The 18,232-nt window shown below is 43.7% G+C and overlaps 1 protein-coding gene across 1 annotated transcript in view; it reads right to left on the reverse strand.

The window, feature by feature from the left end:
- Positions 1–5,341: 5,341 nt before the first annotated feature.
- Positions 5,342–18,232, reverse strand: part of LOC144593122 (twisted gastrulation protein homolog 1-like) — a 37,800-nt gene continuing 24,909 nt past the window's right edge. Inside the window, exons 3-5 of the mRNA XM_078398586.1 lie at positions 13,839–13,938; positions 8,474–8,740; positions 5,342–5,807 (exon numbers count right to left, since the gene is read on the reverse strand). Of these exons, the coding sequence (XP_078254712.1) occupies positions 5,626–5,807; positions 8,474–8,740; positions 13,839–13,938 (549 nt within the window). The 3' untranslated portion in view covers positions 5,342–5,625. The remainder of the gene's footprint in view (positions 5,808–8,473; positions 8,741–13,838; positions 13,939–18,232) is intronic.

An 18,232-nucleotide genomic window follows, 5' to 3' on the forward strand; every position in this document is an offset into this window, starting at 1 on the left:
CATTGCGTGTCTTTCTTCCTTCCTCAGCCCCTTTGCGGCTGTGCATGACTTTGTTACCTCTGGATTACATTCTCCAATGGATCTTGTCGGCCTCCCACAACATTGTAAACCCATCATTCCAAACAGCTGCGTTGGTTCTAACGCACACTGTACCTTTCACCCATCACCATTGTCCTGGCCAACTTAAACTCTCTGCTCATTATACAACTCATATTCAAAATTCTCATTCTTATGTTCAATTCCATCCACTTACAAATCTCTCACAACCTTTTGAGACATCTTTAGATTTTAGAGATACAACACAGAAACAGGCCCTTCGGCTCCACACCGACCAGCGATCACCTTACAGACTTACAGAAGCCAATTAACCCGCAAACCGGTACGTCTTTTGGAGCGTGGGAGGAAAATGGAGCACCCGGAGAAAACCAAAGTGGTCATAGGATGAATGTACAAACTCCTACTGTCAGCACCAGTAGTCAGGATCAAGCCCGGGTCCCTGGCTCTGTAAGGCAGCAATTATACCGCTGCACCACTGTGCCACAAACTGTGCACCTCTAATACTGATCTCCTGCTCACCTGAAGCTGAGGTGCTCCAACATTGGCAATTGAGTCTTCAGGTATCAAACCCGAGCTCTAGTATTGCCTCCCAGGAAATGCACTACTTCTTCAAGATGCTCCTTAAAACTCAACAAGCATTATGGTCACCTGGGCCAATATCTGTGTGTCTCAGTCTAATTGTCAAGCACATGTTGGTACTGCAAGTGGGGTCTTGGGATTACAGGTGGTCTGTATGATATAAATACAGTTGATTACCCATCAATGACACCTTCATAGGCAGTGAGATGGCTGAGGTAAGCTGCATGTAGAAAAATGCAAACCAAGCTCTCTACAGCCACCTAATTTGCAAAAGGAATGCTTACCTGGAAAATGGTAAGTCAAATTTCACAAATCAAAAATAATGAGCAACATACATTAAGGGCGGTTTGGCGATAGTACAGTACATGCTTGGAGAGCAGTCCATTATTTGTTATAGCCAAAAGCAACTATGTTCACAGACCCCAAAGAGTCAATTAAGTTTTAGCGAAAACTTGTAAAATAATCATTTATAAATTGAAGAATTGTCCTATTTTCTGTTTATTTGTGATAATGAGTAAAGGTATGAAAATCATGTTTAAATAAAACCATCACCAAAACAGCATCACTAAGTCAGATTCTGTGAACCTGTGGGATATTTTAATGTAATTCTACATTTCCTGGTTTCCTGTATTGTATTTATTGTTAATAATTTCTGTTGTATCCTGTTGAAATCAAGTTAAATTGTTTTCCATCTGCATTCCTTAATAAAATCACTATTAAGTGATTTAGATTCTCAGATCAGAATACAGCCAATATTCTGGTCACAAAGTGAGAGGAATGGAATTCATTTGAATGCTATACATTGATTTAGCACTGTTGATGAAATTTACTGTAACATGGAATTAAAATACCGTTAAATTTTAAGACCTTTCAGTAAAAATCATGAGAAGAGTTCTGTTTGCAGCAGAGAAAATTTAGTACCTGTGGAACAGTAGTCTTACAAACTGGAGTGTGGAAGCCAAAATCAATACCCAGCAATCATGCACAAACCAATAAATACAAGGGAGTCTTGCCAGGTTTGTGAACTTTGTGAACAGAAAAAAAACATTCCACCAAGGAAGATGAGGGTTGGGGAGATAGACCTTTTAGGACTCGTCTTCCCTCTGTTAAAACAGCATTGACAGAACATTAAAACACATACCACCAGATTCAAGAACAGCTTCTTCCCTGCTGTTATCAGACACTTGAACAGACCTCTCATATGTTGGGGATGAATTTACGATCTTCCAATCTACCTTGTTGCAGCCCTTGTTCTTTTTTCAATCTGCAATTTCTCTGTAGTTGCAACACTATATTCTGCAATTTCTCTGTAGTTGCCACACTATATTCTGCACACTGTTCATTTTCTCTTTTGCAATACCTGTTGTACTCGTGGATGGTTTGAATTGCCTGGACAGAACATAAAACAAAGTTTTTCACAGCATCCCGGTACATGTACACCAATACCAGCAGTGTTTTGCATTAGGTTTTGCAGGTGTCCATGTCAAGACTGCCTTGTCTTAAGTGTGGGAGGAATCCAGTCGACAAGTACTTCAGTCTTCCAGTCCATTTTACTTGCCTGTACAATCCAACAAAGTGTCTTTAACTCTTTTCCACACTGGATTGCTCAGCGCATGAAAAAGATCTGCATTCTGTAAGATTTGAGAAGTTTTCCCTCATTTGGAAAGCAACACCAAACCAAAGAGCTGCAGTTTGGACATTTTAAACAAGAGACTGGGGCTGATAGCGGAGAAAGGCTGCGGTCAGATTAACAAAGGATGTCACAATCCGTGGGTCCTAAAATGGCCGCAGGACCTCGTGACCAGCCACAAAAGGTAAAAACCTTACATCCCAGTCTCTAGGTTTTCTGCAAAGCCATGGCCAGAACAAAGGATGGGTATTGGCCATGCAGAAACCTACGAAACCAGGTCGGAGTCCAGACACTGGGGCGCTGACATCAGCATACTCACAATGCCCCAAGTCGACCTAAACAGTTCATCTCAGTGAGGGGGCACAATAGCCCATAGAAAACTACCTGGTAGGTGATGGGAAACCAGTTAACACCCATCACCTCACAATGAAATCCCAATTTACACCGTCTGGCCATCCCCGGTATCCCCGAACATAAGCGCAGATCAGAAGAAAACCTCATACATATCTTTTTGAACAAAGAGATTCCAAGATCTGGCGGGAGATAGGATGGGTCAGAAACAGTATAACTGGCCACTACTTTTGGGTGAAAAAGTTAAGTTAAGTAAAGTTAAGTCGGCGGGGAGTCGGAACTGAGGTCAACTCGAGAAGAAAACCTGCAGGGAACGCAAGCAGGCAAGTTAAGACGGACACAGTCAAGAAGAAAGTCGGAAAGAAGAACGGATGCAAGGGAGAGGAACAGGCACGCAACTCGAGAAGAAATACTGCCAAACGAACAGCCAGTAACCCCAGTAATAGCCCCATGGTGAGTATGCACTCCAAATTCTACATATCCTGGACATAGTTTAGTGTAGAGGGGAGGGTGGTTGTGAATAAACGTTGGGTGTGTACCAAAATATGTGTTGGTCAAGGTTGCGATGCGTCGTGCGTTCCCCATCTTACAGTCGTGTATATGTCCTGCAGAACTGTGTTTAAGAATTCATAAGTAAAAGGGTATTCGTGTATATGTTTTGTGGAACTGTGTGTTTCAAGAATTCAGCGAAGAAGGTATTCGGATATATGTCTCGTGGAACTGTGCGTTTTGTGATTAATAAATAAAAGATATCCATGTATTCGGTATGTGTATTATAGATATGTCTTATAGAACTGTATAAATATATTCATGGACAATAGTCCCAAGTGCTGAATAAAAGCCTTATCATTTAAACCCTGGTTTTAAAATCTGGTCTGGTTGAATTTTTTCTGCACTATAAAGAGCTCCTGCACCTAAGTCCAGTGTCTAGAACCGTAAGGGGTGAGTGGGTCGAACCACTCACGGGGAACCAGTGTGCACCGCCTGGTCAAGGGATCAGAGCAAGGCACGGGGACCTTAGGTCGGGCGAAAGCTCGGCGCAGAAACCCCTTACAATTCTCTGTGGATTTTTGTCACTCTGGTAGTGAAGGAAACATGGAAACTGATTTGTACAGTGAGCTGCTGCAAATGACATCCCGCTTTAGTTGCACTGACTGATAAAAGACTGATCAGGCTCTGAACCTTTCCACAAAATACCTCACCTGAGAGAGCAAACATGAAGTAAAAACCTCACCCAGCACTTCCTCAGTTCTACACTCAAATGTAAATCTACTACTTTTAGGCTCAAGCCTCTGTATTGGATATTGAAACTTTCTTAGTATAGAGATACAATGTGTAAGCAGGCCTTCGGCCCACAGAGTCCGTGCCGACCTGCGATCCCCATACACTACCACTATTCTACACACTATGGACAATTTATAATCTTTACCAAAGCCAATTAACCTACAAACCTGTACGTCTTTGGAGTGCAGGAGGAAACCAGATGAATGTACAGGGTGAATGTACGGACTCCATGCAGACAGCACCCATGGTCAGGATCGAACCCGGGTCTCTGGCGCTGTAAGGCAGCAATTCTACCGCTGTGCCACCGTGCTGTCCACCTTCTTTTAACATAAAGAGTCCAAATGAACCACGGCTCACATTATTCACATGAGCCAGTCAATTAATATAGGGAATATGTGCGTTAAATGAGGAGAAGGAAATAAGTAATAATTATTTCAAAGAGTACAGAGCAAAGGTGGATAGCTGACTTGAGATGCAGGTTAGCTCTGATTTAATTGAATAATAGAGCAGACTTGGGATGTAAAGTCTTACCTGTGCTTCAAACATCCTTGTAAATCACTGAGGTCAGCCTAATTATTTACATGTAGTTATGCAATAGTTCCAAGTCATAGCTGTAGTGGCTCAGTGCATGGGGAGGAATGATGTTGATGATAAAAAGTATTGCAGCATAATTAAACAAGCTGTCTTTTCTGTTTTGCCAGCACAGTCCTCTTACAAGGGACAGCCTTGCACTCTACTCCACGCTAGACTGCTCAGGGGATTAGCAGTGAAGTAGTTTTTGACAAGAATAGATCAGCATTCAGTCAGGAACCGAGAAGTTTACTAATATTCCTACAAATCACTTGGTTTTCACTAGATAAGGAGGAAAGACACTTAGAAAACAAGGAACTACAGATGCTGGTTTACCAAGGAAAAATATAAAGTTCTGGAGTAACTCAGTGGGTCAGGCAGCATCCCTGGAGAACACTTATAGGTGACGTTTCATATCCAGCTGATCACAGTCTGAAGAAGGGACTTGACCTGAAGCATGACTTTCCATGTTCTGCAGGCCTGACCCACTGAGTTACTCCAGCACTTTGTATTCTTCCTTGGTAAACCAGCATCTGTAGTTCCTTGTTTCTACCAAGATAAGGACAAGACTTGCCTAAATCAACAGAATACATAATGCAACTTGAATGTTTCCACTTGATAATTTCCACCATGGTCCACAGGTGGATTCATTTTATTGTGAGAGTGCTATGTAAGGGTCAGTATAGGCAAGTTGGGCCAAAGGGCCTGTTTCCACCCTCTATGAGCCTAGAAGACTCTATAAGCTGGAGAGAAAAGTATCGCTAACAACTAAACGTGCCTCGTCACCCCAACAAAAATAGTTCATTCATAAACTTATGTAAGCAGATGCAGGAGTATATCAATTAAAAAAGAGAAGATACAACAGCTTTATTCTATATATCTACAGGTCAGCATGATTTTTAAGGAATGCCTTTTTCTTTTAAATTACAAAACATCAGCAGTAAATTACACCATAAAAAAGCTGCAGTTTCAATTTTCACATCCACTTTGAAGATCCAACATCTGCATACATTCTCAAGCATGGAGTGCAGAACTTTTAACAAAAGGAAATTTAAAAAAATAGCAAAACAACACAATAGGTCATGTAAAAAGTCACTGGTTTGTAGCTCTACGGTGATTACGCACAATTACCTCACGACATTATAGCCCTGGCTTTAAAAGGTACAGTTCATACATTTGACCACTTTGTTGCCGTAATCAATGCAGTCCGGGCCTATACATTCACAGCAGGCATTGTGAAACCACCTGTACTTCGAGGCACCCATGGACTCACAGGAATTTTTACACTGGTGGATTGACATGCAGTCATTGAAGTAGACCACTGTGCACTGAGGCTCTGTAAATAAAATAAAAGTTTAAAAAATATATCAACACAAGAATATGCATTTGAAGGGTGTTTGCAATATGACAAAACATCCAAATCTTTGCTTCATACATACAATATATTAGCAAGCTAAACTTGATGCTGGTCCGCAGTGAGAGATACCGAGACCAGGATCGTAAAAGTGAGGCAAAAAAGCTGGCTCAAAGAGAGTGCATCTAAAGGTCAGTTGAGAGAAAAGGGAAGACATTCCCTCTTATATGTCCCTCTAAATCTTTCTTATCCATGTACCTGTCCGAGTTTAAAAGTTGTTATTGTACCCACCCGAACTACCTCCTCAGGCAGCTCATTTCACGCCCCCATCACCCTTTGTGTGAAAAAGCATGTGCGTCAAGAAATGCAAGTCCCTGGATGGCAGGAAGGGAAGCGGTCGGTAAAAGAGGTGAAAGTTGAAGGGTTAAGGTTTAAATTTATTTAAACCTGTGCTTTCCTGAGAAGGTGCCTTGAGAAGAGTGTATTTCCATTACAGTTTAACTGTCAGATAAGACACAAAATGCTGGACTTATTCAGCGTGCCAGGCAGCATCTCTGCAGAAAAGGAATAGGTGACGTTTCAGGTCAGGACCTTTCTTCAGACTGAGAGTGAAGGGAGAGCGAAACTAGATGCGAATTAGAGGTATGAAAAGGTACAGAAAATGTTCTATAATGTTTCATACCTCCAGTTTCCCTCTCCCCTGACTCTCAGACGGAAGGGTCTCGACCCAAAACGGCACCTATTCCTTTTCTCCAGAGATGCTGCCTGACTCATTGAATCACTCCAGCATTTTGTGTCTATCTTCAGTGTAAACCAGCATATGCAGTTCCTTCCCACACCTTTTGTCTTAACCTGTCAGATAACTGCAGCAGTGCCCTTTCCAACATCCTGCTGCAAAAGGTTCCCATTGTAAAGTTTTTGTCCAACCACTATTCTCCAGTTGTCGTCCCCACCCAGCAACCCCCTCAAACAAACACCTGAAGCAAAATAGTTCCTATTATGCATTGTGGCTGAGCCAAAGCAAATAGTCCTTCAGAAAAACAGGCTTTACACCCTTTGTTCTGATTGCCAAAGGGAAAGAAAGAATATAATTAAAAATTATCTGAACGCATTTGTTTTATAATCAGTTGATAACCGGAATTACAGGAAAGGTTTGTTAATCAAAAACTCTGCAGAGGCTGAAAGTTGGGCTCTATCAGTCGTTACATTTTTCATGTGTAGAAAGGAACTGCAGATACTGGTTTACAGCAAAGATAAACACAAAGTGCTGGAGTAACAGCATCTCTGGAGAAAAAGGATGGGTGACGTTTTGGGTCAGAACCCTTTTTTCAGATTGAAAGACATTTTTTCACATCTGTCGTACCAAAAGGCTGAAAACTGAAATGAAAGGAGCAAGAATCTTCGGCAGGTCTGTGGAAAGAGAGAAAGCTCCAACGTTTCAGGTCTGAGACCCTTTGTCAGAATTGGGAGAGAGAGTGCGAGTTAGTTTTCAGTGGCAGAGAAGATGAGAGAAGGACGAGTTAGAGTAAAGGGAATGATTCTCATAAGGAGAGACCAAATGAGGTTATGTGGCGATTAGGATTGCATTCTGATCCTTTGTGTTTGGTGTGTTGCTAATAGCAGGGGTGTGGTTCATGTTCAGTGGGCCAGCCTTTATGAATTAAGAGTAAAAAAACGGGCCAAAAGCACTGATGGACAAGACAGAAATGGCTGATCAAAAAAAAAACAAGTTATCCAGCTCAATACAGTTAGTGCTGCAAAAACACAAAAAGTGTATTCCTAACGAACCTTGCATTATAGAAATCACATTATAAAAACAATTGTGTCTATAGGAAAAAAGGGGTTTAAGACTGGAGTTTCAGACTCACAATAACATAGCTATTTTCCTCACAGCATTAAAAAATATATAGTTTTTTTTTTAATGCCTATAAGTTTTTTTTATTGTTGCCGCAACCTAAAAATACTAAAGGCTATATGTTAGATTGTTTAATAGAGTATTATTGAGCAAGTGTCCATATAAGTTGGAGGATGGCATGGTGGCACCCGGGTTCGATCCTGACTACTGGTGCTGTTCGTACAGATTTTGTAAGTTCTCCCTGTGACCACATGGGTTTTCTCCGGGTGCTCCTTCCATCTGCCTATCAAACCCCCCTCTCGCCTGTGTTCACCTATTACCTGCCATGCTTTGTCCATAAGACATAGGAGCAGTATCAGACTATTTGGCCCATTATATCTACTCCGGCATTCAATCATGGCTGATCTACTTTTTCCCTCTCCTGCCTTTTCCCTGTAACCTTGTCACCCTATGTAATCAAGTCCTGCCCCATCTCTTTTCTAGATTTCTCCCTCTCCCCATCATCAGCCACTCTGAAGGAGGGTCCCGACGCAAAACATCACCTCTTAGTGTTGTACTAATGTAGGTTGGCGTGTGCAATTTGGGCCAAAGGACCTGTTTCCACGCTGTATTGCTCTATCCATGTTCTCGAGGGATGCTGCCTGACCTGCTGAGTCACTCCAGCTCTTCATGTCTTTTTTTGAGCTCTAAAGATTGTGCTCCCTAATTCGTTGATCGCATTATATCCGTACTGGAAATGTGTATCATAGCAGAGCGACCTGAACATAATAACAACACAATGGTGACATGTTACCTTTCTCACTCTCGAGCTCCACGTGGGGACTGTTTGCGGGCAGGGATACATTTTGCAGTGGAGAGAGGTCCAGGCTTTCCAAGAAGGAGATCAAGTTCTCATGATATGTGAGCTCCTCTGAGACAGGGAATGAGACAATGTTCCAGTGCAGGTGAGATTCCCCTTCCGTCAGAGCGCGGAAGAGAGAAGGGATGGGTTCATGGAGCTCCTCCACGGTGCTCTTGGATGTGGGTGGAGTGTCGCTGTAATTTCTGGGATTGCACATTCCTAAGAATGAAAGTTGCAAGAGTGCTTTATTGTCACATGCCCCAAAAAACAGAACAATCAAACTCTTGCTTGCAGCAACATAACAGATATGTCAACATAGTACTTTATAAACACCATAATAAATAACAAATAAGTTCAGAAACAATATTGTACTAAGTCAAAACAAAAACAATTCCCCCATGTCTATGTATTTCAAAAGTGAAAGGAGCAGAATTTTAGGCCATTCTGCACATCAAGTCTACTTCGCCATTTAATCATGGCTGATCTATCTTTATCTCTCAACCCCATTCTCCTGCCTTCTCCCCATCACCCCTGACACCCGTACTAATCAAGAATTTGTCAATCTCCGCCTTAAAAAATCTATTGACTTGGTCTACACAGCCGTCTGTGGTGATGAATTCCAGAGTCACCACCCTCTGAGCTATGTAGTTGGAGTTGATGCACCAGGCCACAATGCAACCAGTCAATCTGCTCTCTTATTCACCTCATAAGGTCATAAGTGGTAGGAGTAGAATTAGGCCATTCGGCCCATCCATTCTACTCCGCCATTCAATCATGACTGATCTATCTCTCCCTCCTAACCCCATTCTCCTGCCTTCTCCACTTATCCGCTGATACCTGTAGAAGTTCAAGAAATAGAAATTACCATCACAACGTTATCCTATCAGATTTCACTTTTCTAGAGGAAGCAGATTGAAGATGTAAACTGGTCCACTGGGATCGACAGTCTCTTATTGCATTAGCCATTGTGAGACAATAAGAGGGAACTTACCATTACAAATTCTCAGGCAGAAAAGCAATGAATAGGAAAATACAAAACGACATTGAAGGAGTGAACAAAGGAAAAGGGCTAGAGAATAAACGAAAGAACATTTACAAGGGCTGAAGACAAAAGACTCACCAGAGGAACAGGAGTAGGTCACTTAAACTCGTCTCCAATCTGTAATATGACTACTTGATATATTTGATCAATAGGTTTAAAATGAACAATCAACATAGTATCAACCACTTCTTGGGAAAAGTGTTACCAACTTCTACCACCAGTGAACAAGTGTTTCCTGATTTTATATTCTATTTTTCGGCAGAAACAGTTTTTCTGTTATACCATTTCCAAGTAGTTCCATTTTTATCATGAAAACTTTAAAGAGATTCTAATGCTGAAAAGTCATCTACCTGCACGCAAACTTTGTTTTGTTCTTCAGCAGATGGAGCCTGACTTGCTGCATGATTTTCCATATATTTTAGGGTTTGGTTTAATTAGGAATTATGCCCTTGTTAAGAAGAATTGGTGCACTTGTTAAATGTATCTATTCAGGAAGGTTTAATAAATTTGAGGGGGGAAAGAACTGCAGATGCTGGTTTAGGCAAAAAGACCCAAAGTGCTGGAGTAACTCAGCAGGTCAGGCCGCATCTCTGGAGAACGTGGATAGGTGACATTTCAGGTCGGGAACCATCTTCAATGAAGAAGGTACCGACCCAATGGGGCGGCACTGTGGCACGGCAGTAGAGCTGCTGCCTTACAGCACCAGAGGACCAGGTTTGATCCGACTAAGGGTGCTGTCTACGTGGAGTTTGTACGTTCTCCCCGTGACAGTGTGGGTTTTCTCCAAGTGTTCCAGTTTCCTCCCACACTCCAAAGACGTACAGGTTTGTAGGTTAATTGGCTTCTGTAAACTGTAAATTATCCCACGTGCATAGGATGGCGTTGGTATATGACGTGATCGCTAGTCGGCAAGGACTCGATGGGCTGAAGGGCCTGTTTCCGTGCTGTATCTCTGAAGTCTAAAGTGTAAAGACCACGGCTAAGTAATTGTTCTAAGCTCTTTGATAAATGCTCCCTGCTCAACTTCTCTTTTCTCTTTGTATTCAATCCCATCTGCTGCAAAACAATGACCATTAGTCTAATCCGCCCTCTTCGGTAACTCTGCAACAACGTCCCTCTCACATGCTCACCGACTCCCCTTAGATTGTTCCGCTTCTTCCACTTACTGAGGGGGTCGTTTAATGGCACATAAATGTACAATCTCTGGGATGGACCAGGAAGTGGGAGAACCCCACAGTCAGTGGGCTGATGTGCAAACTCCACGCCTATGGCACCGGAGGTCAGGATCGAGCCCAGGTTTCCCGAGCTGTGCGGCAGCAGCATTAACTCTACACATGACTGCTGGCCCACTGACTATCTCTGACCTGCCTCCTTTCCATTGCTTTGGAGTTAGTCATTTGTTGCGGTACAACCCCACAGATAATGTTCTTCACTATTTTGTTCAAGATGATTCTGCCAATGTGATAACAGCATGGCTGCTAGATGACTGAGATGCTGTTGACAGCAACCCTTGTTGGAAAGGAGGTAACACCATCAATAGTTTGCTATTGACTGCAAAATTTCAGACCATTAGAACCATCAGTTCCAACAGCTCCACTCCTTTTTAATATCCTAGGGTGTCCCAGTGGAGCCGCTGATGGAGCCACTGTCTCACAGTGCCAGAGACACAGATTCAATCCTGAACTCAAGTTCTGACTGTGAACAGTTTGTGCATTCTTAGTTCAGTTTAGTTTATTGTCACGTGTACCGAGGTACAGTGAGAAGCTTTTGTTGCGTGCTAACCAGTCAGCGGAAAGACAATACACGATTACAATCAATCCATTTACAGTGTATAGACACATGATAAGGGAATAACGTTTAGTGCAAAGTAAAGCCAGCAAAGTCCGATGAAGGATAGTCCGAGGGTCATCAAAGAGGTAGTTGGTAGTTCAGCACTGCTCTTTGGTTGTGGTAGGATGATTCAGCTGCCTGATAACAGCTGGGAAGAAACTGTCCCTGAATCTGGTGGTGTGCGTTTTCGCACTATGGGAGAGGGGAGAAGAGTGAGCGGCCAGCGAGCGATTCTCCTCGTGACTGTGTGGCTTTCCTCTGGGAGCTCGTTTCCTCCCACATTTTAAAGACAATGGGTAACATTCTTGCCCCGCAGAATTAAACGTGGCCATCTGCAGTGACATAAAGTCTGTTGCTGCTGCAGGTGCGGACTTTCCCAAGGTACCTCACGCTCCAGCAACCCAGGTTTAATCCTGACCTCTGGTGCTGTCTGTGTGGAGTTTACACTTTTTCCGTCATGTGGAAGAATGGCTATCGTAAAGTGCCCCTAGTGCAGGTGGAATCCAGCAGGTATAGGGATGGGAAGGTGATAGAACTATGGGGAGAATAAAATGGGTTTGGGTATAACCAGTGGAAATTAGTGCTTATTACAATATAGGGAGAGGTTAGGCAGGCTAAGGCTTTATTCCTTGCAGCGCAAGAGGCCAAGGGGTGATCTTCTCGAGGTTTATAAAAAACCAGAGGATATTGGCTTAAGGTGAGGAGGGAAAGATTTAATAGAAATCTGAGGGGCTATTTTTTTTATTGAGAATTGGTGGAGATGTGGAAGGAGCTGCCAGAGGAGATAGTTGAGGCAGGTACTATAACAACTTTCAATATACATTTGGTCGGGTATATGGATAGGAAAGGTTGTGTGGTGGCACTGTGGCGCAGCAGTAGCATTGCTGCCTTACAGCGCCAGAGACCTGGGTTTGATCCTGACCACGGGTGCTGTCTGTAGGGAGTTTGTACGTTATGCCTGTGTAACATGGGTTTTCTCCAGGTGCTCCGGTTTCCTCCCACACTCCAAAGGCGTACAGTTTTGGAGGTTAATTGGCTTCAGTGAAATTGTAGAAATTGTCCCTAGTGGGTCGGATAGTGCTAGTGTATGGGGTGATCGCTGGTCGGCACGGACTCGGTGGGCCGAAGGGCCGGCTTCCGGCGCTGTAGGTCCAAAGGCTGCAGCAAAGTAAAGTCTAAAGTTTAGAGTGACATGGGCCAAATTTGGGCAGGTGGTACCAGCATAAATGGGGCAACTTGGTTGGCATGGGCAAGTTAGGGATATAAAAGTACAACTTTTGACAGTGTCCACCCAAATATAAATCTTTCTGATTTCAGCTGTAAAGGATGGTTACATGTACAATTTTAATTGTTGTCCATTGTATAATCATGGGGTTATTTAATTAATTGCTCAACTCATTAAATTAATAATGGAACATCGGCAGAACATCATGTTGAACAAACTAAATTAATACTGTTAGGACAAGGAAGTTTTAAACTTACAATATAAGGAATGTCAAAATAAATGTAAACCGATTCCTGGGATGGCGGGACTTTCATATGAAGACTGGATAGACTCGGCTTGTACTCGCTGGAATTTAGAAGAATGAGGGAGGAATCTTATAGAAACTTACAAAATTCTTAAGGGGTTGGACAGGCTAGATGCAGGAAGATTGTTCCCGATGTTGGGGAAGTCCAGAACAAGGGGTCACAGTTTAAGGATAAAGGGGAAGTCTTATAGGACCGAGATGAGAATTTTTTTTTTCACACAGAGTGGTGAATCTGTGGAATTCTCTGCCACAGAAGGTAGTTAAGGCCAGTTCATTGGCTATATTTAAGAGGGAGTTAGATGTAGCCCTTGTGGCTAAAGGGATCAGGGGGTATGGAGAGAAGGCAGGTACGGGATACTGAGTTGGATGATCAGCCATGAACATATTGAATGGCGGTGCAGGCTCGAAGGGCCGAATGGCCTACTCCTGCACCTATTTTCTATGTTTCTAAGCTGCAATGAAACCAATTACAACAAGACCCAGATAATGGTACGTTGCATGTTTCTTATTTAGTTTAATTTTAGTTTTAGTTTAGTTTAGAGATACAGCGTGGAAACAGGCCCTTCGGCCCATCGAGTCCGCACCGACCAAAGATTCCCGCACATTAACACAATCCTACATGCACTAGGGACAATTTACATTTATACCCAGCCAATTAGCTTACATACCTGTACTATTTGGATCGTGGGAGGAAACCAAGGTTCTCAGAGAAAACCCATGCGTTCAGGAGGAGAATGTACAAACTCCGTACAGACAGCACCCGTAGTCGGGATGGAACCCGAGTCTCCAGTGCTACAAGGCAGCAACTCTACCGCTGCACCACCATGCCACCTTTTTATTCTTTACAATTCCAGTTTAATAAGCAGCGGTGCGGAAATTGAGCTGACAAACGGCCGAGGGTAAAATGCCAACTTACCCACACAGTCACAGCATTCATCCCACAGGGTCCCCAAGCAAAGCATGCATTCCTTGCAACAGGAACAGTTCCCATCCACAGGACGACACTGACACAGTTCCTGCAATGAAAAAATGCATCAGAACAACCTTTCATCCATTGAATGCAGAGGTGGTTTGCCAGAATGATGCCAAGATTAGTTATTATCAGCGGGTATCAGCTATAAGCAGAGGCTGGACGGACTTGGATTGTTTTCTCTGGAAACGCTTGAGGTTGCGGGGAGACCCGAGAGATTTTAATTTCAATTAAGTTTAATTTAGAGGCCCTTTGGCCCATCGAGTCCACACCGACCAGCAATCCCCGCAAACTAACACTACCTTACACACAACGAGAGACAATTTTACATTGATACCCAGGCCAATTATCCAACAAACCTGTACGTCTTTGGGGTGTGGGAGGAAACTGAAGATCTTGGAGAAAACTCACACAAGTCACGGGGAGAACGTACAAATTCCGTACGGACAAGCACTCGAAGTCAGGGTCGAACTCAGGTCTCCATCACTGTAAGGCAGTAGCTCTACCGCTGCACCACTGTACCGTCTTGCTGGATATTTCCAGCATTTATGGGTTTTCTACATCAGAGTATTTCTGTCTATCTGCATTCATTTAGTTGAGTGTGTAGGAAAGAACTGCAGTTGCTGGTTTAAATCGAAGGTAGACACAAAATGCTGCAGTAACTGCGGGCCAGGCAGCATCTCTGGAGAGAAGCAATGGGTGATTCCTTCTCTCCAGATATAATGCCCGTGCCTCTGAGTTACTCCAGCATTTTGTGTTTACCTTCATTTAGTTCAGTTACACTTCAATGGCCTCTCTGCCTCTCTCTCTCCCTCTCTCCCCAACTCTCTCTCCCCCACTCTCTCTCCCCCTCCCTCTCTCCCCCTTCCTCTCCCTCTCAGCAGTGTAGCAGTTGGGCAAAACATTGATGTAGCTGCATTTGGAGTATTGTCTTAGTCAGCCTACAAAAGGCAGGATGTTATTAAGCTGCAAAGAATGCAGAGATTTACGAGGATGTTTTGGGTCAAGACCCTTCTTCAGACTGAAGAACGGTCTTGACCCGAAACCACCCATTCCTTCTCTCCAGAGATGCTGCCTGCCCCGCTGAGTTACTCCAGCATTTTGTGTCTATCTTCAATATTTAGATCATTGGGTTGTAAGCTGCCCAAGCGAAATATGAGGGGCTGTTCCTCCAGTTTGCGTGTGGCCACACTCTGACAGTGGAGGAGGCCCTGGACAAAAAAGTCAGTATGGAAATGGGATGGGGAGTTAAAATATTTGGCAACTGGGAGATCACGTAGATCAAGGCGGACTGAGTGCAAGTGTTCAGCAAAACGATCGCCAAGTCTACGCTTGGTCTTGCCGATGTATAGGAACCCACACTGGGAACACCGGACACAGTAAATGAAGTTGGAGGAGGTGTAAGTCTCATCAGGTCAATGCCAGCCCCCAACAGAACAATGCCATTAGTCTAAGAAAATAACTGCAGATGCTGGTACAAATCGAAGGTATTTATTCACAAAATGCTGGAGTAACTCAGCAGGTCAGGCAGCATCCCGGGAGAGAAGGAATGGGTGACGTTTCGGGTCGAGACCTTTCTTCAGACTGATGTCAGGGGGGTGGGACAAAGGAAGAATATAGGTGGAGACAGGTAGAGGGAGATCTGGGAAGGGGGAGGGGAAGAGAGGGACAGAGGAACTATCTAAAGTTGGAGAAGTCGATGTCCATACCACTGGGCTGCAAGCTGCCCAGGCGAAATATGAGGTGCTGTTCCTCCAATTTCCGGTGGGCCTCACTATGGGACTGGAGGAGGCCCATGACAGAAAGGTCAGACTGGGAATGGGAGGGGGAGTTGAAGTGCTCAGCCACCGGGAGATCAGTTTCATCCCCTCCCCTCTCTGTATTCCGCAGAGACCGTTCCCTCCGTAACTCCCTTGTCCATTCGTCCCTTCCTACCCAAACCACCCCATCCCCGGGCACTTTCCCCTGCAACCGCACGAGATGCAACACCTGTCCCTTTACCTCCCCCCTCAACTCCATCCAAGGACCCAAACAGTCTTTCCAGGTGAGACAAAGGTTCACCTGCACCTCCTCCAACCTCATCTATTGCATCCGCTGCTCCAGATGTCAACTTATTTACATCGGCGAAACCAAACGCAGGCTCGGCGATCGCTTCGCTGAACACCTGCGCTCGGTCCGCATTGACCAAACTGATCTCCCGGTGGCCAAGCACTTCAACTCCCCCTCCCATTCCCAGTCACAGTCACAAGGAGAACATACAAGTCACACAGAGAGCACCCATTGTCTGGATCAAACCTGGGTCCCCAAGAACCTAAGACAGCAACTCCACCGCCGGCCGCACCACTGTGCCAACCCATGATATTAAACAGTTTTGAATAAGTGGGAACAGCTGTGAGTACATCAGGCGTTTGACCATTTAGGATCACTTTATTATTTTAGTAAATCCCTTTCCAAGAATATAAAAACAAAATGGCGTTTCACTTTTGATTTTTAATTATTTGTTTTAAACAAAACAAACCTTTCTTGATTTTTTTTTTAAAGAAAGTGTTCGAATGTCTTGGATCAATTCAAAGATTTTAAAACATCTGTGCTGGCCGAGTCTGAGAGTGTGAACTCCGTGCATTAGTCTCATGTTATAGTTTCTCATGTTATAGTTATGGCTAACCTTTGCTCCTTTTACACCACTGGCTCCTAATCTCCAGCCACGGCCCAATTTTGGATTAAGAACAATTGAAACTGGGCCGTCAGAGGTTCCACATTTCAAAACAAAATTGTGGAAGATTCGGGCAAAAGTTGTTGAATGGCTGACGCACTTTCTTGCAGCTGTTGTGCATGTTTCAGCACGCAAGAGCTGAGCAGATCGACAGTAGGAACACGAGAGTCTTTTAGCTCATGCTTTAATTCTGTTTTCAATGATTTAATTTACTTTTTATTTAATGCCTTAGTTTGGCGATTAATAAGCTGCAAAACCAAAACAAAACGTTTTGAAAACTCAAATCACTTTGACAGAATTATCAATTCATTTATCATGCTGTTTTAAAATGTGGGGCTCAAGTCCAAATGTTTGATCAATTTTCAGCCCTGGGTGAAAAAATGTTGGGAGATACCATTTTAAACCACCAGAGTCTGATCATACTCAAAGCCTCATCAACACACTGATAAGGTATATGGAACACATGCCAACGAAGGTAGTTGAGGCAGATGCTACAACAGCATTTCAGACATTTGGGCAGGGATAGTAAAGTTTTAGAGGGATATTGGCCAAACGCAGGCAAATGGGACTAGTGTAGATGGGGCATCTTGTTCAGCATGGCCAAGCACGGTGGTGCAGTGGTAGTGTTCCTGCCATACAGTGCCAGAGACACGGGTTCGATCCTGACCACGGGTGCTGTCTGTACGGAGTTTGTACGTTCTTCCGGTGACCGTGTAGGTTTTCCCTGGGTGCTCCGGTTTCCTCCCACTCCAAAGACGTACAAGTTTATAGGTTAATTGGCATTGGCAAGAATTGTAAATTGTCCCTAATGTGTAGGATTGCTGGCCGGCGCAGACTCGGTGGGCTGAAGGGCCTGTTTCCGCGCTGTGCCTCTAAACTAAACTAAAGTTGGGCTGATGGGCCTCTTTCCGTGCTGTATGACTCTATCTCCCTTCTACACAATTTAAATTGACAATGGGTTGGAAGAGAGTTGGATAGATTGAAACATGATTTTACCAAATTCAGCTTTAAAAAAATGTGCTCCCATGGCGGATTGCTATGCATCACTTCCTGCTAGAACAGGAAGTGATGACAAGCAGACACTTCTACTTATTGTCCAACATATATTCCATCCATAAACCCTGGAGTCAAAAACCCTGACAAGATCAATGCCTTAGTGTAAATGAGTATTGGGGAAGGTGCTATATAGGGTCGTCACTGGTCATGGTGCTCATCAACAGTTGTGGGAGAGAAAGTCAAGGCAGCGTGAGAGAAGGAGGAGGGGGAGGGAAATAGTGCCTGTTGGGTTCCAATGACTGAAAACAGAACTTTACAACACATTCCAGACTATGCCGAGAGCAGTGGTTTTAATTAACTGCTCATTCCCAAGGATTTTAAGACATTCCAACGTTTCTAAGGCAACCACCAGATCAGATTTATGGTGGAAGGGGTTAAAGAGCTGTTAAAAGAAGAAAGGATAAAATGATGGGCTATATTTCTCAGAGAAAGTGTTCAGGCATCCCTTGAACAGATGTGTGTGGGCAAGCACAGAAGCGTCAAGGTTGTGTTTTCAATCACACTGTAGCCGGGATTGACAAGTTAGCTGGAGCTGTGTCCCCACCCCAAAGAGCATAACAGGATAAGTCGC

Source organism: Rhinoraja longicauda, chromosome 4 (genome assembly GCF_053455715.1).
Source record: "Rhinoraja longicauda isolate Sanriku21f chromosome 4, sRhiLon1.1, whole genome shotgun sequence".
NCBI lineage: Eukaryota > Metazoa > Chordata > Chondrichthyes > Rajiformes > Arhynchobatidae > Rhinoraja > Rhinoraja longicauda.